The following is a 25,865-nucleotide window of genomic DNA, read 5'->3' on the forward strand; positions in this document are numbered from 1 at the left end:
TGCGGTGGGAGTGGAAGATGAACTTGTTGGGGGAGAAGTACATGCTGCAGTAGCTGCACTTGATGCACTTGGCCCGGGAGCTGTTGTAGCGGGCCGGGATGAAGCTGCCGCGGCAGCCCCAGGCGCATTCGTGGGACACGTCGAAGGCGAAATTATCGGGCAGTTTGGGGGGCCGGTTCTCCCCCAAGAAGGACTTGCAGAGCCGCTCCGCCTCCCGCTTGGTGATCATCCCGCAGCGGCGGGAGGAGATGGGCATGGCCCCGGCCCGCCGCAGGATCTCCAGCTGCACCGGCGTGCACTGCACGCAGGTGATGCCCAGAGCCACCCGTCGGTTGTGGATCTCGTTATAGCTGAAGTTTTTGAGGAGGGTGTTGGAAATCTGCGCTAGGCACAACCGCTCCTGCCCGTCGATGACCAGGGAGACGATGGGGATGCCGTAGAGGATCACCTGCCCCACCTGGTTGGGCTTCATGGCGGCGTGGCCGGCCCTCGGCTGGTTCATGGGGTCCGGCGGGTACGCGCTGGACGGCGACGGCAGCAGGATGTCGGTGGGGCCGGGCAGCGGGCTGGTCGCCATCGCCTCAGCGCCGGGGCGGCTGCTCTGCTCCAGCTGCGGGCGGGGAGGGGGAGAGAGAGACAGCGCCGTCAGCCGGGGACCCACCGGGGATGGGGGCGTCCCGCCGCAAGCGCGCACCCCACCACCCCCCCCACATCCCTCGGGAGATACGCCTTGAGGTTTGCTGAGTGACCCTGACCCATCCCCCCCGGCCTCACCGGGGATGCGCCCGGGGCCGCCTGCCTCCGCGCATCCCGGCTCTCCGACGTGCGCATCCCACCGCAGCTGCGGAGTTGAGGATAAATGAGAGAACCGCCATCCTGCCCGCCCCCCCCGGGTAGGGAGCTGCCCCAGCCCACGGGCCGTTCATCCCGAAACACGCAGCGGAGGCGTGTGTCCCCCTTGTCCAGCCTGGAAACCTGCCGCTGCCCCGGGAAGGCGCTCCGCGGAGTTTCCGGGGACAGCCGCCGTGCACCGCGCCCGGCTGCTCGACCCGACGGCTTCCTCCCTCCGCACCCCCAGGGACGGGGGAAACCGCGGAAGAGGAATGAGAAATAACTAAATAAAATAAATAAACGTGTTGATGCCTTCCGCAGCCACCCGCGCATCCTCCCCGCCCCGTACCCTTTACCTCCGCGGGCGCGCCCTAGCTGTGCTGCCGTCGGGCCCTGGCAAGGCGGCGCATCCCCCCGCCGCGGAGCAGCGCGGCCAGCCGCAGCCCTGTGCACGGTGGCGGCTGCAAGCGCGGAAGCTCCGCGCCTCGCTGAGCGCACGGCGGCCCACCGTGGGCACGGTGACGTCAGCGGGGCGGGGGGGCCGGGCCCTACCGTACGCTCCCCCCAACCGGAGGGGGGGGGGGGGTGGCTCCCCCATCCCTCCCTCCGCGTACCGGGAGGGGACGCGGACGCCCCGTTGAGGCCCGGCCTCCTGCCGCCGCCCCCCGGGCGCCCCGCGGAGCGCTCCCTGTTCCCACCCGGCCCCACGCAGGGCTTCCCGGCCAAGGGACACCGAGTTCGGCGACGGAGCGGGTTGCGGTGCGACGTGCTTTGCCTTTTTTTGCCTTCTCGCCCCCCCCCTCCTCTTTTTTGTTTCTTCAACCCCCCACGGTCCGAGCCCCATCGCTTCCAAGAAACTGAATGTGTTCGATACGATAAACCGCGTCTTTTCGGAAGCATTTTTTAACGGATCTGGCAGAAATTACGGGGCGGGAGGGAGGAGAGAGGGAGAAAAAAGTTGCTTTTTCGCCACAACCGTGTCCTCAAGGGCACGAAGAGCTGCTGTGACCCACACTCCCTTCCCAAATACACCGGAGTGATTCACCAAAACCACTTTCAGTAGGACCTGGCCACACAAAGTCTTACTCCCACAAAAAGCAACACGGTGCAAATATTTTTTTTCTTTTTCTAATTGCTTTATGCCCCCAATCAACAAGAAAAAACCCCAACACCAATTCCCCAGCAAGCAGGCTGCAGCACGCTAGCCGCGTCTGCCTCTTTTTTTTTTTTTTTTTTTTTTTTTTCCCGAAAAGAAGCGAATACACTGCAGTGAAAATGTTGAAAATTTTTTTCGCATCTACCCCAAAAAGCACCGGTAACCTCGTAGGTCCCCACCGGCTCCACGCAGCGTGGGGTGAGGACGGGTCGGGCCCGCCGCGACCCCCCAGCCCCACCACCCAGGGCAGGGGGGAGCGGGGAGGCCAAAAACCTTCAACTACGGTCCTCTCTAGACAGGAAAACTGCGGAACCGGCTGAAAAACGGGAAAAGGAAAAAGGAAAAACTCCTTTCAAGCTAAAACGGGGAGGACATCTGGACCGTCGGGCGTTCCCTAATACCCCTGTGATTTATTTTTGTTTTTAAAAAACTGCTTCCATCTCTTTTTCTCCCCACGCACATGACCAATACCAAGCCTTTCTGCCTTTTTAGCTGTGAAAACTTTGTGGTTTGGGGGTTTAAATTTTTTTTTTCCGTTGTATTTTTTTATTTTTTTCCCCGGCCATCACAGATCCAGGCGAAAATCTCCGCACCGGCCTTTCCCAGGACATCCACGCTCAAGCTCACCGACTCTCTCCGCTTTTCCCCCCGGACAGCGAAACGACGGAGCCCCCCGGATCGCTCAGGTCCTCGCTAACTTAAAAAAACAACAAAACCAAACCAAACAAAAAGAAACCAAACCCAAAACCAAAACCCCACACCTCTTCTTATTACTTCTGTCGCTTCTTATTAAATTCTGCTGGCCCCCGTGCCGCCACTGTCACACGGATGCTCCCCCCTTTCCCCCCTCCCTCCTACTTCTCCCCGAGCCTCTTCTGCACGGAGCCTGCTGCTTTCGTGTGAGCAATAGCTATAAGCCTCACATTGGTGACATTTTAATCAATGCTTCCTAGCCAGACTGACATGAATTTTACACTTCAAAACTCTCCTCCGCCAGCTAATTGATTCAAATTGTTTTATTGGTTAAACCCGTGTCACACATTGTATGATCTATTACCACGCCACGGAGAAAATCTCCCCTCCTGTCTTCGCTCCCTGGTCGGCACCAGAAGGGACTGGGTGGTGGTGGTGGTGGGTGTTTTTTAGGGAGCAGCCCCCTGCTCTCGTGGGCCCTCAGTGCCTGCATCCCCGTTTTCCCGTCTCCCGGTCAGCCGGTGGCTTTTCCCCCGACGGTTCCCGGGAGATGCGCAGCCTCGCCCCAGGCTCTGAGCCCGGCGTTGGAAGAGGAGGAAAAGCCGGTTGCAGGAGGCGAAAGGGCTGAGCGGGTGTTGCAAAGTGAAGTGCCTTCAACGAAGCAACACCCCGAGCTCGGTCCTCGCAGCCCGGGCGAGGCTGAAAACACAGGGTCGGTCCGGGGGGGTCGTTCAGCCTGCGCCCACCTTGTATTTCGCGATGCTTAAACGAAAAGCAGAACTAAGCGTGCCTTTACCTGCTCGGTACTACCGAACCCCTTGAATTTATTCCGTTGGAAAAACTGAGGGGCTTCCTCAATTTCCTCTGCAGGGAAAGCTGCAAGCCACGGGGAGTGGGTGTACTGGTCCCCACGGAGGGAAGAAGGTCCTGCGTGTCGCACGGGCACTGCCCGCAGCCGCAGCGGGGGCCTGGGCTCAGCGCAGCTCTCCCAGGTAGGGACAGGGACTGACCCGCACTAGCGCCTTTAGAGAAACGGGGCTAAAATACACTGGTCTCTACTTTTTTTTTCTACTTCAGCCCGTTAGGAAACCTCGTGGGGTAGGGCGACCCCACTACGGGGTGACAGCCGCTGGCTGGAGAGAAAAGGTAAGTCCACCCGAGGAGCGGGGCGGCTCCCGCAGGTGGCTCCGGGGCGGGCGAGGATCGCGGGGTTGCTCCGGCCGTGGCCGACACCATCGCCCTCCCCCCGGGCCGGCTGGAGCCCGGCCTGGGGCCCTGCAAGAGGCGGGAGGGAATCCCGACTTGAGGTGGGGGTCTGCACCCCCCAACCCGCCCGGGGAGCTGCAGCGCTGGGCTCCTGCCCTACTGCCGCCTCCAATTAGTCCCATTCATTTCGTTATTTGCTGTTGCAGTTTGCAACGGCTGGGTTGGAGTCACCTCCTAAGAAAGTGGATAAACTTCTCCCAGAAGCCTGGAAAGGATAGACAGCGAGTCCTGGCTCCTTTTCCCTTCTCTATCGCGATTCCGCCTCGGAGCGGGAGGCGACAGCAGCAGATCCCCTGGCTGCGGCTGCTTCATGGTGAAAACAAGCGGCTGGGAAAAAGCGGCCAAGTTTAAACCACCCCAAACCCACCCTCACGGCCTTGACTTACTCGCCCAGCGCTTAAATATTGTAGCCGAGCGGCCACTCGCAGCAGGATAACCTTGGTGTGTTTAAAAAACCCACAAAGCAAACCACCCCCAGCGCGGATCCATTCCCTCCTCCCACCCCTCCGCATCCCGTTGAAACTTACAGCCCTGTAAGTAGCAGGCACGCAAGGTATCGTTATAAAACCGCTTATCCAAATAAAATTTAGGCAAAGGAGGTTTTTAAAATACTTTTGGGTCGATTTCGCTTGCGCTGCTCCGTCCAGAGCGAAGTCCTTTCCTAAGTATATATATATATTTTTTTTAATCGCGTTTTATTATATTAAGCAGAGAGGGCATTTGGAATAGAGGTGGTCCCATCTGGAAAACCCCGGAGCTCATTTAGATCACATCACTTCGGGCTTTTGTCTCTGCTCTTGAATAACACAGCTAGACACAACAAAAGGGCAGAGATCTCTACGTGGAGGGTTTTTTTTTTGTTTTTTTTTTTTTTTTCCAGTGGCAAGAGGACGCCTCTGAAAGATCCATCTATAATCATCATCACGGGAGGGGAAAAGACTCCACGCAATCTTCTCCTGGTTCTCTAAAAGCATTGGGAGAGTTTAGGGATGGGGCATTTCTGGGGGAGTTTGAGATCCCTCTGGCAGCTGAAAAAAAACCAGCACGGCGGCTGAAGGGGAGGACCTGGGAACGGCATCTTTTGTCTGAGGAAGCTCTCTGAACTTCGCGATTTAATACGTTCCAAGGGATCCAAACCCGAGGTGGTCCTCGCCGAAGGTACGTGCAGACCTTAGCCAGGAGATGCGGATAGCCCCCACCGCAGGAAAGCATCCTGCCAGCCCCCTCCAGCATCACCCTCCCGAACAGAAACAGCACTAATTTTTTTTAAAAAAGTAATAGAAATAATAAGTGATTTGATTTCATTGTATGGGAAGCGACTGGCAGCACGGGAGGAGATGGGTGCTCTGTAACCGCCCCTCGGCGCTTAAAAACGCGAGGGTCTTTATTTCTGTCCTGCCTGGGGATGGGGTAGAAGGGAAGGGGAAAAAAAAAAAACCCAAAACCAAAGCAGCTGCAAGTTTAGATATGGATGAATTAACCCCCTGGGGGTGGTGGGATAGGGGATAGGAGAGGGTGGTGGTGGTGGTGAAATCCCAAACGAAAACCACCTCAGCTATTGATTTTTTGTTTTTCTTTTCAAAGCATAAATTAAAGCGCCCTGAACATCTCCCACCCGAAACATCCCTGCTTCCAAGTGTCTAACCAAGCAAGAAACTTCCACGCCAGAAGCGAGGCCCCGAGCGGGCTGCGGCGGGGACCAGCCAGCCCAAACTTCCAGGGAAACGTGACGCTATCGGGCGAAGAGTCATCACGTCAGTAAATAATTCAATTTTGCATCTTCCAGAACCCAGTAACCTTGGGTGTCTTCGAAAGCAGATTGTACAAACAGGCAATTAAGATGAGCACTGAGACTTTCAGAGGAGATATAATGAACCAGCTTTAATTACTATCTTGAAATTAAAAATGTAATATACAGATTTAAATTTATTTTCACCTAAATTGTGTATAAAATTATATGGCGCTTTTTTTTCCCAGGCTAAGAAACGAATTGCCACCAGGCTTGCCACTAAAAAGTCTGAAGTACTTTCCAAACCCTGTTCCCCAACACACAGTAATAATGATACATTTATCATTACTGATGACCACCCACTGGTTTATTATTGCTTTGTTGCAACTATTACAATCAAGAGATTTCTTTATTTACTGTTAACATTCACTTAAAGCTGAATGTTAATGACTCTTCTGAATTCACCAAAGAGTTTTCCGTTATATTTCAGGAGTAGTTACGGTTTGGGTTTCAAAACCAGCATAAAAGAAGGAGAAATGCTGGGTGGTGGTTTGCTCCTGGGTTTGGGTTTGTATTTTTTTTCCTCCCTTCTTAAAAGGCTGTTTGAGAGGATTTATCCAAGTCGGATTTTCAACAAAGAGTTGCAAAAGCCTTGGCGTAATGCACGTACTTGACTGTAGCTAATTATGTGAGTATTTTATTACAGGAGATTCATTCATTATTGATAAATGTTTGCAGTAACTTCCTGCTATGTAGAGTTGTATTTTATGAGGAATAAACAACCTGTGGGGATTGGGATTGTTTGGCTTTTACGCTCCTGCACTCTTTGACAGTTGACATTACCCACTTGGGGGTCTGCCTTGTCCCCTTGTCCCCCTCTACACCCAAATGCAACTTCTTCCCTCTTCCACCACCACATCCCTCTCGTCCCCTCCTCCTTCGCCATCATTTCAGGATTCTGTTTAAAAAAAGTGACTTGCCAGGGAGGGTATTCCGCTATAGGCACGCTCTATATAGGCGTTTCCGAAGGGCTGTATAGACCGCTATGAGCTCCCGCTTCGGGGCAGCCGGTGGGCAGGGGCTGTGCAACAAGCAGGCAGCCCGTCGAGGAAGGGCTTGGGGGGAGAGGGGCTTTCCCGAGGGCTCCCCGCTTCGGCTCCAGCCCTCGGACTCCCAAAGCCGGTAAAAAATAAGAAGAACTAAAACAAAACATACCTCGTTTCCCCCGGCTTTTAAACCTGGGAGCCACTGACAAAGCGGAGAAGCCGCCTCTCACCAGGCTGGCGGCCGCCTCTTATCCCACCTATTCCCCCAAATCAGCCCCTTCCCGGGCGAGGAGGGTCGCTCCGGGTGGCCGAGCTGCCCGGAGGAGGGAGGCAGCGCTGTCCCCCATTCTCCTCCCCCCCCCCCCCCAGGGGCGGCAGGACGCGGAGCGCTGCGCGGGCGCGGTGTTGAGCGGAGAGCTCCGCGCATCCCCTCCCCGGGGGACCCGGAGGTCCCTGCTTTGGCCTTGGGCACCAGCCAGCCCTGCTCCTCCCGTCCCATCTCCAAACGCGGCCTGAAGTTCACGATTTCGAAGAAAAAAAAATTAAATATATATATTTACCTGTAAGAAACGGGAACGAGGAAACGCGCAGCTCCTCCAAGGGGGGCTGCGAACCATCGCTCCTTCCCTCCGCTGCCGCCCAAACTTGCGGGGGGCTGCCCCAGCCAGAGCCGACCCAGAGCCGGGCACCCACCTTCCTCCCCCCCCGCCCCAAGAGGCAGCACGACCCTGCGACCTATCACGACATCCTTATTTACTCCAGAAGGGTAGGAATATACCCAAGTCAGGAGATTTGCCCACCCATACCCCACCCCGCTCCAGCCCCACGGCTCACCTGGCCGCCTGTGCTCCATGGGCCCCCCCGGGCTGCAGGGCGGGCGCGGCCGGCACCGGGCCGCGCTCCGCGGTAGCTGCGCTGCGCGTAAGTTTGGCTCCCGCCTGTGTCGCGGCGGCTGTGCCGCGGGTGGGTCGGGTCTCGGACGCCTTCTAGCAGCCAGGCAGCGCCCTGCAAGCGGTGCGGGGAAGCCGCCCCCTTCCCCGGCCCCCTCCCCTCGCCCGGGGAGGTGGGGGGAACCGTGGCTGCCCCCGCCCCGCCGCTACCCCGGGGCAGGTCCGCCCCAACGGCTGCGGAGGACGGGGGCGGGGGGGCGGGGAGGGAGGGGGAAGCTCCGCACACACCCGCCTGGAGGGGGACAAGAGGGACCCTGTCGCAGGGGCGGGCTCTGCTTCCCCAGACTCCCCCTACCCTAAATTTCCCCTCTTCTCCCCCAATTTTCCTTTGCCCCTTTCCCTGCTTTCCCCGCAAAAAAGGATCCCAGGCGAGCACCCCGAAACCGTGAGCGCGTAGTGGGACAGCAGGAGAGGGTCCCCCCCAGCAAGTCCCTGAGGCAGAGATTGGGGGGCGGGAGGGCACAGCCGCCACCCCTAGCCCACTCCCGCAGAGCCCCTGTCCCCAGCAAAGCGCTTCCCGCGGATCACTCGACGTGCGGAACAAGGCGGCTGCTTAAAAACACAAAGCCGAAGCCCTAATGAGTTCAATTACAATGTGGTAAACACATTGCCTCTACGCTTTAATTAAGCCGGCTGTCCAATTTTAACTCATTAGTAATTCATTAAGAGAACAGCCTTTAGCTGGCTGTAAGGAGAGGAGCACCGCAGCCTGTGTGGTTGCGCTGCGTGCACACCCCGAGGTACTGGGGGACAGGAGAGTGGTGTCTGTCCCCCCCAAAATACACAAAGGGGGGCTGGTCCCAAAATGGGGGTCACCACTTGTCCCGACCGCTGTGGGACGCCCCCGTCGGGGAAGGGGACCCGAAGATGCCGGGATGGGGAGGAGGAGAGGAGTCCTGGGGGTGCCCGGGACCCCCCGATGGTCTTCCCTAGGGAGAAGCCAGGCTAGTTAACGGGCAGGGCTAGGGATGCTCTAGGGACCGCGGAGCTCCCGCGCCCAGTCTTTAAAAAAAAAAAATAAAATTAAACAATTAACAGAGAAAGCATCTGAAACGTATCTGGGCCAAGAAACAGGTCATATTTGCCCGAGCAGCAAATTTGGTTTGACGAGTGAATCCAGAGGTCTGCAGGGTCGGATCCTGCCTCTCCACCTCGGGGGGCTGGAGGGGTGCCTGGGCACCGGAGGGGTGCGAGATGCCGGGGATGGGGACCATCACGCCCCCCCACCCCCAGGAAAACAGCCGTGCCGAACCTCTCCCGACTGAGCTGGGGCGCACCCGGCTCCGCCGCACCGTGCGGGTCTCTCCGCGCCTTTGCGCTGAGATTTTGCGGGGGTCACAGCAGCAAAACGGTTTGAGTGGGCGACACGACATCAGAATTCCCCTTCGCTTTGCCCCCCCAGCTCCCGAGGAGCCACGACCCGCAGTGTCCCGGGTGCCCACGGACCTGTCCCCGAGTCCCAGGGGGACAGCGGCGGAGCAGGGGTGGAGGGTTTCCCGCTGCAGCCGCTGCCCCATTACGGATTAAAGCATTTTTCCTTCAAATTGCAATGCCTGGGGGACGGCTCTGAGCGGGGTCTGGATATCCCCCAAACCTTTCCCCACATCCCATCGCACTAGCATTGCTCCTTTTTTATTACTTACATGATGAGCGTAGCTATCATTTTATCACAGCTCCAACACGCTGGAGGTTGCATTTGTTTTTCTAGACCGATTGAAATTTTCTCCCCCCACCCCCCCTCCCTTCCCGAAGCTATATTTGACATTTAAAATCTGAATATGCAAAAAGATTTAGCAGGCAGGAGCCACTTCAGCCTGATCCCCCTTCACTAGTGCTGGGTGCTTCAGAGAAAGACACATAAAACTGCCAGAAACCTTTCAGAAATAAGTTTGGGTGGTTGTTTTTTTTCTTTTTGAAATTTTTTTCTCTCTCTCTCTCTCTTTTTTTTTTTTTATAACCACAGCAGCAGTTTTGGCTGATTCCAGACAGATTCAGAAGCCCTGATTTTTTATTTTTTTTTTTTGCCTCCCTGTTTGGTTGGGCTCTTTGCAGTGCCCCCAGCCTGGCAGGGCTGCTGGGGGGCACATGTTGCCTTTGCTGTGCCCTCTGCCAAGCTTAGCCCCAGCTGGCTGGAAGGAGGCAGGGGCAGGACTTCCAAGATACCATGCAGTTAAAAAAGGGGGCTTCAAACTCCAGCTCTGAGTTATAAACGACTAAATCCTTTCTGAAGAAGCCTTCAGGCAGACATCTTGAGAAAAAGCCCTTAATAAGAGTCTCCTTCTTTGGGGAGCAGATTTTGAGCAGTTATCTCTTTAAAGCAGTTTTTCCTTTTCAAATAGCAGGCCCTCTTTGCTGTAGTCTTGATTTTCATTTGGCTCCAGGCTTGCAAAATCGGATTGTCTGGAATTAGGAGATTTGGATGTTGTTCCTCTTGATGTCAAAGGATTCCGCTCCCCCCCCCCCCAAAAAAAAAAAAAAAAAAAAAAAAGATTATTATAAATGCAGGATCAGGCCCCAGGGGAAGGGAAGTCTGTGGGCTCCCTACTCAAAAGCAGTGGTATTTAACCTGTTGCTGTGTTGTCATTGTCACCTCCTATTTATTACCAGGTCTTTAAACAAATTGCCTGAAAAGCTAAAAGAATATTGCTCATCTATTTCCAGAAACATCCCCCACTCCTTTGTCTTGAATAGCAAAGCACCGGCTTCTGGACACCCAGGGGCCAACCTCTCTCCAGAGCCTCCTGGTATGAGTCTAAAAATCATCTTGAAGCCAGTGGGCTACAATTCATTTTATTACCCCAGTGTTAATCTAGAATAGGTACATAAAAAACTGTTAGGACAATTAATCTGAATTAATTTCCAAAGTGAATTAATTTAAATTGAATGAAGACCACCTGAATTCTGAATAAGAACAACCTTCACAGGGGTTTCACGCAGTTTAATTAATCCACTTTTAAATTCTCACCTTCAGCTAATTTGGGTTATTTTCCTGAGTGTCCCCATGTAGGCAAAATCTTAGAGGTAAATGTGGCTCAGGGGAATTCCTCTGGATTTACCCAGATGTAATTTAGAACAGAATTGTATCCTCTAATACTCTTTGACCAGGGCACAGAAACAATGCAGAAATAATGGATATATACATTGTGCTGCTGCAAGAAGCTCAACTTTACAAAGGAAACATTTTCCAAAAATGTATCTGGATGTTTTACTGTTTCCTCTCACCCTGTACCTCTGCCTGTGCAAATGTGTAGGCAGACTCGCAGATGTGCCTGCTGTGGGTGTATACTCTATATGTCTTTGCTCTGTTTAATCCATTAAAGGCTTTGCTTGGTGCACCTGAGACTCCCATTGAAGTTAGTGATACTGGGAGCTAAGGAAGCGGCGGGATCAGCCGGCTGGGGGGCAGGTTAGCTCTGCACCTTCAGAGCTCAAATATGATGACAAATCTGAAATTCACGGCCACTCAGGGCCCGGCAATCTAGGACAGATTTACAAAGGCAGGGCTGTCTTTCCAAAAGAGAAGCCTCTTTTTCTGGCTGAGGAAGTTTCACTGGTTTTATCAAGGCTATAGGTGTGATTTTTCAAGCCACGTTGCATTATTATCGTGATATTGATCCTCCCCTTTTAATGCTACCTGGTGAATTGAGGAAAGGGGCTGGAGCAGACAGGGGAAGGCTCCTCCTAAAAAGCCATTTCAAACAGTTTAATTGCTATTTCAGCATGTAAGGTAACGACACCAGGTACCTGCTCTTTTTAAACAGTTATTTTAAAGATGGAGTGAATTATTTTTCCTTTGGAAAGCAGTGGCTGTAAGACTCATGGGTTAAAGCTCCCTACACTGCTTTTCTTAACCAATATCATCATGAGTGGCTTTTAGTACTTCTGAGATCAGATTCCCTAGGTCAGACCAGTCTGCTCCAAACAGGTATTTGTGCTGAAAGTCACATCATGTGCTCCTGTCACGCCAGGAGCCAACAGACCAAGCAAATGGAAACGCTTTGGTGCACTGCATCAAGTTATGGTGAAGGCATCTGCTGATTTTTCAAGCCTGGAGTTCTCTGGTTTGGTTTGAAATAACAGAATCACCCAACTAGCTCCTTAAATAACTGTATTTGTGGGGTAAGGTATAGTGATCATGCCACAGGACACCCAGAAACCTGGAATTTTATCCTTTAGTTCAATGAATTACTGCATGACCTCTCAGAGAGCCATTTATAGACCAATATTTTAAAGATCAGCTCTCATGTAAGAGCACTCTGTGAGTAATCTGGTTTGCTGCGCATCTGTCCAGACTGGGCATTTCTGAAAATCATTCTACTTTGGATTGGGATTTCTCAGTTGAGATACCTAAGTTGGAAAAATACGACCTCCTTTTTAAGCCTCAATTTATGTACCTGGAAAGGATGTGTGTGTGTGTGAATGTGTTTAGGGAGTACCACTCATCTACCAGTGTCTCAGAGAGGTTTTATAAAATGTAGTTGACGTGAAAACTCTCTCCTATCTTAGCTTTCACTCTCACTTCTTTATAGTGCAGTTGAAAATAGTAATAATAAAAAAAGATCAATCATAGTTAAAAGCATCAGTGGAAAGCTACATAAAATGAAAGATTTCCAAGAACTTAGAAATCATGTAGTAACTCCATGATTTGATTCAGACATTTCCAGACTCATTAGGACAGTGAACTGCTGCCAGTCTTTCAACCTTGTCATCCAAATTTTCATTTTGTGCACTGTAAAGGTGCTGTGAAAGAGGTGCTAATTATTAGTCCGTGGGCATCTTTGAAGTGGCTGGGATGGTGCTGTGGTCTGCAGGAGCCAGCTGGGAGCTACTGGCTTGATACAGAGCCTAGTCCAGCACTCAGTGAAATGAATGGGACTTCATTTCTAAAAGCCATTCTGGGGAATATTATAGAGCGGTTTAAAAGTAGAATCATAGAATCATAGAATGGTTTTGGGTTGGATCATCTAGTTCCAACCCCCCTGCCATGGGCAGGGACACTTTCCACTACACTGGGTTGTTCAAAGCCCCATCCAGCCTGACATTGAGCTCTTCTGGGGGTGGGGCAGCCACGATACATATATCACAGTGAGAAGAACTACATTAAATAATCATGAAACCTAGTGGGTGTCACTCATTCCATCTGTCTGTCTATCCATCCATCCATCAATCCATCCATCCTCTTCAGTGGAGAGATCATCATCACACTCAGTATCAAGGGAAGTTCAGCAATAGGTCCCAGGATGGCCTGGAGGCCACTTCTCTAGCAGGCAACCAAGAGCTTCTGGGTCATGGAGCAAGGACATTTGCTAAACTGACTTTGCAGTGTCCCAGCCGCAGAGTGGGATGCCTCACCCCGTTTCAGATGTTCGCACTGTCAATGTCCAACAGTGCGATACTTCCTGGCCACAGCCCCCCCCCTAGCGTGTTGAGCACAGACCATTTCACAAAATCAGCTACTTATTAGTCAAAACCCAAGCTAAAAGCCCCTGTGATACTGAAAGCAAGTCAATAGTACCTGTCTCTGGCCACTACCATTAACTCAGCCAAGGGAGCGGATCCTATGCACTAACCTCTTGGAACAATCCAATTTCAGGGTTGTGGCCATAAGATCATGTCTTCTGGTCTGTTCCTTTCTGAAATTTGGAAACATTTAGAGCAAAACACTCCTACCAATTTGTTTGTCAAATTTAGGCACCTAGCATCTACCCATCAGAGTCAATCTTTATATTGGACACAGGTGACTTTCAAAGCAGGCAGCAGCACATCTTATGGCACCTACATCCATTATAAAATTTACCCAACTCATCTTGATTTTTTAATTAAAAAAGAAGAATTTTGTCTCATGCTAGCCTATTCTTCCATGTCAGGTAGTTCAGGAATAGCCCGTCAGTGATGAAGACTGTTTTGATTATCTATGGAACAATTTGACATATATAATTTTAATGCCATATTGTTAACTGTAACCTGAGCACGTATCTGCCCTGACCTTTGGATGACACATAGAGTTAATTTAGCTTGTCCAGCCACTGATTTGCATTCAGTATCACAAAAAATGGTTCTCTCAAAGCACTGAGAATTACTAAATTCATATGAATGAAGATTTCTTTAAAGTCATGACATTCCCGTGTTCAGTTATTACCATACAGCCTTTTAGTATCACTGCTATTACTCTTACTATCCAACTTTTTTCATGGTTTAGTGGTGGACTTGGCAGTGCTGGGTTAACGTTTGGACTCAATGATTTTAAAGGTCTTTTCTAACCTAAATGATGCTATGATTTGAGAATTTACTATTAGTATCAACACTCTTCAGCCTGTAGAGATATCATCCTACCACATCCACTCAATATGACTCACAGACAGATCCTGTTTCTGGTCACTCAGGAACCAGTGTGTGCCTTTGAGGTCTTTCACTGTGAGATCCCCATGTTTACCTCTTCCTATATTCTCTAAGATTTTAATTTTTTTTTTCATAGTGGACACTCTTGAAGAGCCTGGAGTGAGAAGGATGGTTGCTTATGATACTTCAGACAGGGTGCTCCCACCTCTTACGTTGATTGCTGAGAAAAAGAAGAACAAAGGTCCACTCTTTGCTGCCTGGGGCTGAGACAATCTACTTATCTGTGTTAATACTGAGTACAAAAGAAAAGATCCCACATTTTTCAACCTACCAGCAGTAATAACTTGTCTTCAGACCACAAAAGAAAAGTCAGCGGGGTTGGCTTTTGATAGGTAAGTATGTAATGGCAGCAGGAAGTTGTTTCCCCTCTCCTGTATATTAATTCAGGTATATTTTCAAGGATTTCTCCATACACGTGCTACAGATCCAGGACAGCACGTGCCTCACAGCCCTCTAAGCAGCAGTTAGAGATGTGGTCTTTCTAGAAGAAAAACAGGCCATGTGGTGGCGTAGGAGCTGCAATGATTCCCAGCTCAAGTCCACCCAAATTATGGTGCTGGTTAAAATTGGCTGGGGGAATGTTCAGTGGGGATGCCTGTCACCTCCAACCTCTGTCCTCTTGCATCCATCATCCTTCTCCAAAAACTCATGTTCCATATCCCGGAGCTAAGGGACTTCAATCCTTTCCCAAAGCCACCTCTGTCCCTCATTATTACTGCTGAAACAGCCCCTGTGCCTCCAGGTCCAAGCCTTCCTCAGCCCCACAGCTCACTCTTCTGTCTGATGCTCCCACCACCTGCCACCTGAGGTTAGGACCCCCCACCCAGAGAAGCTGTTGGCTTCTGCCTTGCCATCAGCTTGCCTAATCACCTCTACTTCTACCTTTCTGTTTCTTTTGTGGCTGTCATCCCAATAGTCCTCACTCAGGTATTTCCAGAACCCAGGATTCAGTGGTGTAATAGCAATTTCAAGGGGTAGTGAGTTACCACCAGTGGCAGAATCAGTTGAATTCCCACCTTCCCTTTCCTCACTCCCTGTCTCCTATTCCAGCTCTTCCACCACGGTTTAGCTTCCTTTTATCTGTGATAGTGCATCTATCTGCAGGACCACCTTCCAGCCTCGAGCAGTGACATGCTCCAGGGCGAACAGAATTTTCTACCACTACGAGATGAGCATTCCTCATCACAACAGACATGCGGAGAAGCGGCTTAAAAATATCTTCAGCTGCTTTTGGCACCAGAAAAAAAAACAAGCAAGGATTTGGCCCTAACTTATCTCTGTGAGCAAGTAAGTCCCTATATGAGGTACCTTAAATAAGGCCTTTTATTTCACAGCAACGCTAACACACGATGAGCTGATGTTTAGAAATCAAGCAAGCACATAACTAATTTCAGAGAGTACCATTGCAGATTAGCTTGGCCCAGAAATTAAAGTGTTTCCCATCTGCTTTCATTCATGATTGTTAATTAATTGGTAGGTAATAAACACGGACACTAGTTTTGACAGCTCTGCAACAGCAGAAAGAAGGAGATAGTATGGACAGGCTTTCCTGGTGTTATTTTATTAAGTAACAGTCCAATTCCGAGGAAAAAGCCACTGCAGAGAAGATGTGAGAGGGTTTTTTTTGTTTTTGAAGAGGTGTTTTCAAGCATCTGCCGTCCTGGAGGGCATTGTCCTTTAAGCCTGACCTTGCTGGGTTACTGCGGAGTTGTATCCTTTTAACAGTTCCAGCCCCAAATGGGGGTGGATGGTTGATGTCCTGGGCCAGCCTTGGGGTACACACCGAACCCACAAAGCAGTCTGATTTAACTCTTGTTTTGCTGCCAGCTGTTACGCATGGTCTTGTGTAAGCCGTGCCAGTGCATTTACCTTTCTTTGTATTAATTGCCCAGGTTCTTCCCAGAGCAAACCAAAGTGCTGCCAATTCATCGTTGTAGGGCAGGAGGAGGCACCTCTGGTGTCTGCGTAGCTGCTGGATTAGGCAGCCTGACCTTCACATGGTTAAATTTGGGGGATATGGATTTATCCATAGGACAAATCCTCAAGGGAACTATTTAGAAATAGGATAAAAATTTTGGGGGATCAGTGCCTCAATTCCACTTCCCTTCAGTCACTAATGAGTGGGTAAGGAAGGAATAATGATCATAAATAAGCAGAAAAGTGCAATAAAAGTTGCTGAGGCACTGGGATGCAGCGAGGATGCAGATGGCTGGACAAGGTGCTGTGCTCTAAGCCTGTGAATGCCTGTCCCAGGAATTAAAGCCAAAATCCTTCACGGTGAGACCCCTCCCTGGTCTCCCCAAGCTCTCTGTTCCCCACTCCGCCCAGTGCCACTTCTCCAGCAGAGAAGGCAGATACGCGTCTGCCTTGGCGAGCCAGGACAGGCAAGTGCTGGTCCCACAGGGACAAACTCAGAGGACATCTCCTGGACATGTAGTCAGCTGCTGCTTGCTTGAAGGGGTAGCACTTTCCTAAACCTCATTATCTGAAGAAACATTATAAATGTGTTCCTTTGGCCAAGGTTTAGGAAGATATGAATTAGAGCATCTGCTTTGCCTATTTATATTTGCTGCAGCCAAAGGACCAGAAAGACCATTAGCAGCTCTACCGGTCTTTTAACATTGGGTCTAAACACCCCTAACCCCAGAGGGCTTCACAGCAGTAGGAAAAGCCCCACGCTTGTAAGGTCTCCAGCCGTTTATTACTTTTTTCCATCATGATTACCTTGGCTCCAGAAAGTTTTAATACTGTTCAAAATTCAATCCAGTTTTATTGACATCTCTAGTTTTGCCAAACAGTTAAACTGAAGCAGACGGCATGAATTTCAGTCAATCAATATTCATTTAAAACTGGACACCCATATGTAAGCATACTCTCTCCTTGGCAATGAGTAAGGACGCTGAACAATCAATCCACACTTGTATTTAAACTCGGCGACCGTATTTTCAAAAACCCCCACATAAGGCAAAATTGAATGGTTGAATAAGGCAACATGTGATTTCTGTTATGTTATTATTAATAATTAATAATTCACTTAATAACACAGCAGGAGCCTAATCCAAAGCCCACTGATGTCAATAGATTTCTTTCCAGTGCTCTCAATAGCACCAGAACAGACACAAAGGCCCAGCTTGTCCACGGTATTTAAGCACCTACACCCCATGCTCAACTCAAATACCTCCTGCTTCACGTCCCCTTAACTCAGAACAAGGCAGTGAGGTGACTGCAATCCGTGGTTCAGAGCTAAATTTTAGCCTTACCGCGCTGATTGAAGATGCCTGCCTCTTCTATTATGGATATACACCCTCTATATGTAAGACTTGTCTTTATTCTACCATACTTCAACGTAATGTGCAGACTGCCTGGATTGTTAATGGCCATCGTACGGTATCTGCATCCCCGTTGTAGGCTCTGGCTGTGTGCGGTGGGTGGCTGACATGTAAAAGAGAAGATCCAGGAAACACCAAGTCGTCAAGTTTATTTAAAACTTTCCTTGGCCTTTTCCTGGCTGCCGTGAACATCTTTAAAGCAGCTTCTGAGAAGTCCCATGGCAGCCAGACACCCAGGACCAGGACAGCTGGACCTTCAAGCAAATATTATTGTTGTTATTATTACCATTTTGCCTCCCTAATTAACCAGTTGGGCACTTGCCAGCACTTTATATCTATATTGTAAGGGTTGTTTCCATGGGGTTTAGGCAGACAGTCTTACTTTAAGATTTCTATTGATCAGCTCCCATTCTCACGTGGTTAAAGCACTCCTCCAGGGGAACTCTCCCGTGTTTTAAGTGCACACAGTTACTCTCATGACTGGCTTGTAAACAGGTTTTAATGGGGCTATTAGTGTAAAAGGACAGGAAACTTTCAAAAACAGCCTTTTAAATATTCATGAAGATGTTTAAACTGGTGCTTAATCACCACTGTTTGCATATCCAAGGTGGGGGGGCAGCAGTGCTTCACTGTTAGCTACCAACAGGGCATTAATAAACACTTTTAGACCCACAATTGATGCCCGAAGGACAGCCAAACTTTTAACAAAGCATGACTCACTTTTTGCAGAAGAGCTCCCCAAAAGCGGTGTCCAAGGAGAGGCGTTAGCTCCCAGGAGAGGAGGTTCAGGGCTCCAGGCTCTTGCCTACACCAAGCATGGCCTGATCCATACCTTCTGCTCTGCTGCACCGGCCACGTGCTCCTGGGTCTGACCGACCACATGCAGGCATCAGAGTGGGCATCTCTGCCAGATTGGGGGTCCAGAGCCCCAGAGGGATCACCCCAAGGGAGCCGTGCCCAGGTGGGATGCACTGTATTCTGTGGCTGTCCCCCACCAGGGCTGGATGGACCCTCCAGGAGATGCCACCTTCTCCCCCCTCCTAATAGTAGGTTCATTCACTCATGTTTCCTCTCCAGCAAAGCCCCGGCTCAGACTTTCAGCTGGCTGAACTGGTGTAAGAGCACAGAAGACCCTATATTTAACTGGCTTAACCAGTGCTTTTGTCCCAATGTCCCACTGTTCATAACCTCTCTTGACCATGTGTGTGCTCATACCCATCTGCGCTTTGCTCTGCTCTGCCCCAGGAGCCTCAGGACCTGCAGAAAGGAGGATTGAGCTAAACACAGAATTTCAGCCCAGCTTCTGTATTGCTTTGGGGATGGATTTTAGCCATTTCTTTGTTAATTTTTGTAATACATGCTTTATTTTTGTTTAAAAAGTAAAGGCAGAAAGGATAGCATTTCCCCAGTGGGAGAGCCTTCATGCAATTTTAAAAATGTGCATTATTTAATCCAATAGGCATTAAGATGCCTTGAGCTGTTAACACCTGTTGTGGAAATCTATAATACACAGGCTTAAAAAACCAACAACCCTGAGAGACCCATAAAGGTTCCTGCAGAGCTGTCGTTGCCTCTTGTGTCAATGAGTACTTAAGGACCCTGAAATCTGCGGCTGAACTCACTTACTGAGCACGTGTTTTCTCTTCAGCTAAAAAATAAAAAAAAATTCCTTAGCATAATTTCATTGAAAAAAAAAAGAATAACGCATATGAAACACCAGTGAACAGCATTTCTTACACAAACCTCTCATGCATTTTTCATACATTTCCCCACCCAGATGCCTAAATGGATCAGCTTATAGTCTATGTTATTACCTTGTAAAACTCCATGTAAAACTTCAGCCAACATCTTTTTTTATGCTTTGACACCTTGTCATTTAACAGCATATATCAAACCCAGGCAGCCTGCCCTCAGCTGGGGAGGTCACCTTTGTCTTCCACAAAAGCAGGTCAAAAAATGAGATTCCCGATAGGAAATGCAAGCAAAATTCCCTGGGGAAGGCATGGAAGAAACTCTTCATGTGAATTCGCTTTAGCAAGACCTGTGCTCACTTTCTCTTCATAATCAAGAAGAACTAATTATAATGGGAAGTCCTGGCTGGGCTGAAGCCGGTGGAAGTTTTGCCACTGATGTAATGATGGGACCCCTGTAATGGGACCACCTAAAATTTTGATAGCTGCCTTCAACAAGGGGCTAAGTGTCTGGTGCAATTTGAACCCATCCACGGTGTGCTCCTTGGCCTGTCAGCTACCCTGTTGACCCATGTCAGCTTGTCAACCCCACATGGATGCTTCTCCCATCCTGAGGTGTCCGTCTAGCACCACACATGACTTTTAGACAGTTGAATCAAGCTCGAGGAGTCTTGGCCACATTTGTGTTGAGGAACACTTTTGCAGCGATGTATCCAAGGTAGGTAATGCGAGCCATGGATGAGGACATGTATCTTCATTGCCTACACACAGCATTTAGATGACGCACGTAGGTGGAGAGGAGTCTTGCTTTTGTGGCTGGAGACATGGAGCCATCTGCACATGCACTGGGTTCTCATCTCCCAGCAGAGCTGATGGAGCTTGAGGTGGTAGAAGTGGTTGATTTGGAAGCTAAAATGTAAGTTTCTACTGCCACGTGAGATGAAGTATCACATATGAGAGAATTGTGAGGGACCAATGGCTTTCTGGAGCAGGAGCCATGGCTAGGTGAGTTGACCAGGGTCCCCTCTGGGATGGCTGGATGCTTGCCTTGAGGCAGCTGGATGAAGTCCCATGTGTCTGTGTGTGGAGCCAAATCCCACCCACTGGGTCAATCCTGCACAGCCTGAGCTACAGGAGATGGGTCCCACCTTGCTGCAGGGTAAGACCAACCCTACAGCTACAGGAGAGTCTTATTGTAGGGATAGTTAGAAACCTTCTTATCTGTCTCTATTAACTAATTTTATAATTAGTTTGCAACACTCAAGCCATGTCAGTTGCAGACATAGAAATCTCCGAGGAAGGCACAGAATAACAAGATTGTTTATCCATGGGTCCTAGGAACCTTTTCCCTGTGCCTGTCTCCTGTGGTGGAGCCCTTGGGGATAAGCGAGAATTTCAACAGTTTCGTGAAATCTTACTGAACAGTCTGCCGACGTTCAGGTGAGGAGCACAATAGGCAGGAGGACAGGAGACAGCATCTAGAAGAAAGTCAAATCCAAAGCTGTCCCAGGTCAGAAGAAAGCCACAGTCGGGCTTGGATGGGGAGCTTGGGCTGGTTGTGGTTGTACGCCTGGCACACAGTCTGGGGAGACTACTCCAGGTAGTCCCTCTCTGTTAGTTGAAATCAGAAGATTTTTCACATCAGAACATAAATTAAATGTTTTTAAACATTCTTCTGGATTTCTAGACAACTCCGTCCCAGCAAGGCACAGATTAAGCACCATTTAGCTTTCACTTGAGTTTTCCATCTTGGCGCTGTGGTCATTCTGCCTTTCTTGAAAAGATCTTGGAGCATTTACAGAGTAAGGCTTTTGGTTTGGCTGCACAATTAGACAGGACCGTTTCTCCCAGGCATATCTTCAAGGAAAGCTGCTTAAAATTATTCAGACAGGAAATCTGGGGCTGAAAATACAGCTGTTACTTTTGTTTTGTAAACCATATGTAACTTATTATTTTTTAATCAACATTAATTGTAAAAGGGATTATCCTTTTTCTTATAATACCTCTTTCTCCCTGATTTTGATAAATTTCACTGGATTGCTTTGGGAAATATTTCAGTAACAAATGCTGGAAAAGTAGAAGGAGAACTGAATCTATTTCAAAAAGTTGTGGAATTAAAGAAAGGTGATTTTTTTATATTTTTAACAAGAATGATGCTTTTATCTGAAGAACGTAAAGAAAGATGTTTTCCTGTACATCAGGAATGGACGTACATTACATGGAGTAATCCTGCTCCACCAGAGTGGTGACTCCTTGCACTCATTTCTGAGATCTGTCGTGAAACTGGACATTGCATCACAACAACACGAAGGGGAGAATTTTCCAAGCTGTTTTTCTAACCTGATATCACTCTCCAGAGATTTCCTTCTCAGTTAGGTGCTTTAGACCAGCATCACATCATTGGCTTCTGTGGTCTTTCCTGACTGGTAATCATAGGGTTGAGATTAAATCTTGTTTGACCAACTTTGTTTTCTCCATCCCACATGCTTTGGATTAAAACCACAGCTCGCTGCCCTAACTTTTCCTTGTTAAACAAAGTCAGCAGTTCATCGTGTAGGCTGCACAAGGAAGCGACAATCCTAGATATTTTCTTGGGGCATGGGGGGAAACAAAATAACCCAAATGAGAAGACATCCTCATGGCCATCCTTGCACCCACAGTGGCAAAGGGCACAATCGGATGGAAAGAACCCAAAGAACAGAGCAGTTCTGGAGAGATCCCTAAATAGATGTTTATTTTTAACCCTCACGCTCAAGCCTGGAAGATCCTGTTCTTTCTGCAGGAGTCATGTATTAGTGCTCCAGCTGAGGAACATGCATTAACAACTCTTAGCCTCTTGTACTGAGCATTATGCCTCATCTTTGAAGTCAGATTAATGGAGATTAGTGGTACCACTTAAGAGTTTAAACATCATACTGACCCAAATTGGTTGTGCAGGCCCAATGTATAATGTTGCACATGCAAGGCTCTTAACATCCAGAAAGTGATTTCACTAATTGTTTCAGAGAAGAAAGCTTGTGTTACTTTCTGGTCTAATCCTGAGGTACCCCCTCCCCATGCTTTTCACATCCACTGTCAAACACATCTGGTTATCCATCTACATAAGCATCCATTTAATAATCAAAGATCATTCTGGTTTAGCTCCTGTTGGCCTCCCTGCTTGTCTTCCATGAGTGATTTCATTCATGCTTCTGATCTGTCGGATGTCTGCTCCAGTTGCTGCTAGGAGTGACACCAGACTTGAGGAAAACACAGCAAAAAATAAACAGGCAAAGCACTGCAGAAACTGCTGCACTGTATTAAAACAAATGGTTTTAATTATTTTAAATGAGATGTCTTGGCATAAGCTATGCAGAAACTAAAAACAGAGGAGGCAAAAATATTCTTGTTTAAGACTACAGAAATGGAATTGATCCTAATAATTCAAGTTTATTTTCGACAATAATTAAAGAAAACCTCTTGCATTTCTCTGGCTATGTGACCAAAACCAATTTGGAAACACACTGAACTTTTCAAGAAATCATTCAATTAGTTGGATTTGGTCCTGATGCTATAAAAAATACAAAAGAATAAAAGAAAAGCACTTTCCCAGTGTTGCTTTTAGCAGTTCCCATGGGACTGTCTACTGATGTCAGCTGTTTTTGGATGGAGCGCTCAGAACAAACTCTTGCTTCCTTGTTCCTGGACCTGGCAGGCCTTGGCTGGCTTGTAGTCTTTGTTCTGCAGAAACATCTGGGAGCAAGATCCGATTTATGCCCATGTTTCAGTGAAGCAGTTGTCCTGATGTATGTGCCCGGCTTCTCAGTCCAGTCAATGGAGGGTCTTTGCAGGAGATTGAGTACCTGAGTTAGGCAGGCATTTTCTGCCTTGGTTGGCTTTCAAGAGCACCTGCCCTTCTCCACTAGGTGGAAGAGGAACTTATGTGCGTATTTTAAGAGGACTCCCCATTCCCTAAATAATGAAGATGGAGGTATCTGAGTTAGGCAGACTAAATCACCGGCGTGACATGCCTTAGGGCTCTGTGGAAGAGCAGCAAGTGTCAGGGTGCCATGGTTTACTGTCTCCTTCCGGTGACTGGCCAGATGTGTGCTCTACTTGAAATTAAATTAACCCAAGTCCAGGAGACAAATTCCTACCTCTCTTAAGAACTGCTCAGGCAGCACTTTTAATATCTTAGGTCCATCTCTCCAATCACATGTTAGAGGCACTACGCTTCCAACGCGACCTCGGTGAGGAGAGCGCTACCTATTAACCATCACCCCTTCCTGCAGCACCTGGGTTTCTCCCTTGGGATTTCTCATCGAAACACTGACCCATCCTGACCCTGTTTAGCTATTGAGATCTGACAAGATCACAGCCTGAGGTGGTATGGCTGAATTTACATGTGCTTAACAAATTGCCTGTTCACTCAATTACATTTTATTTAATCATCTGTAATCATATAAATTATGCCTGATGGTAGTAAATGTTCATGTCAGTTCCTAATTACACATTGATTAATTGACTGTGGTGATTTGTATTACTTATATAAGAATATATGAAGATGATGATAAATTATGATTAGTATGCAACATTTCACACGAAACATAGCCAGAACTAGGGGAAACTTTCTTCGACACTTACATTCAGTGTATCAAAGGTGTTTTGCATTATCCCATGCCCCACAAAGGAACACTTTCACTAAGTTAAAAAAAAGATGGAGAAATGAGGAATACAGTATGTGTTGCTTTGTGCCTTAAATGAAGCTTCAAGCAAATAAAAAGCTCTTGGAAGATTTCCAGTCATCAAGGACTTGCCTGTTGCTTTCTGCTCGCTTCGGTATTGATCTGGACTGTGTACCGGCTCAGGTTTTCCTATGAAATTCAAGAAAGTGAGAAAAAAATTGTGCTAATTTAATTTGGATGGGATAAGCCCTCTTGCTGTATGGTTCAGCTTGGTCATGCTCCTGTCCTGACAATTGCTTTGTGTTTGGAGGGCTGCTGGTATAAGGCCAGCTTTGCCATTAAGGAGGAATATTGTATGTTGAAGAATGTCTGCTCTCCCAGATGAATGTTCTGTTAGAATGACCTTTAGGGACATCCTGCATGGTCTTAACACTTCCAAGTTAACTTCATAAACAGAAAGAAACCCAAACCACATATAGGATCTCACCAATGCCATACTTATTTTTCCCCAAATAACAATACATCTGAAGTTCAGGCCAGACGAAGACTGAAGTTTTGCAAACATTCCCCATCTCTGCAGTGCTTCCAAGTGCATGCTGTCCTCTGGCTGTTTGCAGTCCTGGTTCAGAGTGTATAGGCTGGCCATTTCTGTTGAAAATATTCTTGTCTTTTAAAAATAATTAATTATTAGAATGGGAACAGTTCCAAGTGCTCTGAGTTTATAAAGAGCCAGGAGAGGGGAACCTGGTGTCATTCCCCACATATCCAGACATGGGATTCATTGGCTTTGTGTTTCACTGTCAAGCCCATGAAAGCCTCCCTGTCACAGAAGCTGTTCCTTTACCCCATCACGGCCTTATGATTTGGATTCTCATCTAAGAGAGCTGGTACTGTACTCACTACCACAAAATACTCTTTTTTCAGTGTGCTGCTCACAGCAAATCCCTTCTGTGTCCAGGAGAGTCTGGGCACTTGATTTTGGATCTGGCTTCAGCTAGGGTGGAAGGCGGTGGGGGGCTGGACATCGCAGTGCTCTCTGCAGCAGGAGTACCCTGCAATGAGCGCCTCTTGCAGGACTTTTTGGAAATCTCTTCACATTGTAGACCCTATTTGCATTCTTCATGACTATAGCAGTCATGAATATGCTCAGGTTTTTCCCTTCGGTCATTCCCAGAAGATACCACAAGCTACTCCATTTCTGTTAATCCAGTTCTCAAGGTCAGCCGGCTCCTCCTGCACAGCATGTCAGTCCTTCCCAAAAGGATGTCTTTTGTGTTTTAGAAAACATCATTAGAAAATGCCTACTTTTCTATCAAGGTCACTCACAGACATTTTGAAAATGACTACTGAGAAAACGATCCCCAAGAAGCCCCGCTAACAAACTATCCCCAGCCCAGCCCTTCTTCTGTTACTAGAGACTCTCATTTCCCCTACAGGTAAACACTTTACAATTTTCTTTCTAAGCCCCAGTTTCTCCACCTTCACTAATCCACCTAATCCTTCTCCGAAGCCAGGATAAGTAACACCTATTTAATTTCCTTTTCTAAAAGTTAGGTCTCTTATCAAAGGAATATGCTAAACATGACTGACATTGTCTATCTTTGGAAAACCCAAGTTATATTTAAGATCACAGCACTACATCTGTAGCCATTCTTCCCTCCAAATTTTATTCTAGTTTTGTCACCTTACTGAGATTAAAGCACTTTCTAAACTGTAAAATTAAAGGTCTAATTTACCTTTCTGCCATTTTATGACTGGGATGGAGATTCTCCAGTGCTTTCACCTAGACCGCTTAAGCTCTCCATAATTTTCTGACATCCCAGAGGTGGTAATTTCCATTTTTCTGCCTTCTTGCTCAGTGTGCAGCCTGCCTGTGCAGCCACACACCCTGCACCCCCCCTCCCTGAACATTGAACCAAGATACATGGTTGGATTTTGAGTAGCAAAACCAGTGTTTGTCTGATGGTCACCTGTTAAGAGGCTTTTCTTTAAAAATGCCTCCACTCCCCTGCATCCTGTGAGAGCCCATGTAAACCGACTTGCAATGGTCTTTCCTGATACTTTCCCAAAGTGGGTGTCTATCGTTAGGTCCACAGGACAGGTGACCACAT

General features: G+C 48.5%; 1 protein-coding gene and 1 long non-coding RNA gene across 4 annotated transcripts in view; one reads left to right on the forward strand and one right to left on the reverse strand.

The window, feature by feature from the left end:
- SKOR2 (SKI family transcriptional corepressor 2) overlaps positions 1 to 1,080 on the reverse strand; it is a 28,747-nt gene extending 27,667 nt beyond the window's left edge. For all 3 annotated transcript variants that reach the window (XM_056325768.1, XM_056325767.1, XM_056325769.1), the window contains exon 1: positions 1 to 1,080. This exon is cut by the window's left edge and continues 1,604 nt beyond it. In XM_056325768.1, the coding sequence (XP_056181743.1) occupies positions 1 to 577 (577 nt within the window). In that variant the 5' untranslated portion in view covers positions 578 to 1,080.
- LOC130143139 (uncharacterized) overlaps positions 1 to 6,527 on the forward strand; it is a 7,322-nt gene extending 795 nt beyond the window's left edge. Inside the window, exons 2-4 of the long non-coding RNA XR_008819655.1 lie at positions 3,758 to 3,826; positions 4,827 to 5,104; positions 5,543 to 6,527. This is a non-coding gene — a long non-coding RNA (uncharacterized LOC130143139). The remainder of the gene's footprint in view (positions 1 to 3,757; positions 3,827 to 4,826; positions 5,105 to 5,542) is intronic.
- The last annotated feature ends 19,338 nt before the right edge of the window (positions 6,528 to 25,865 follow it).

The sequence above is a fragment of the Falco biarmicus genome, chromosome Z (assembly GCF_023638135.1).
Source record: "Falco biarmicus isolate bFalBia1 chromosome Z, bFalBia1.pri, whole genome shotgun sequence".
NCBI classification, from domain to species: Eukaryota; Metazoa; Chordata; class Aves; order Falconiformes; family Falconidae; genus Falco; species Falco biarmicus.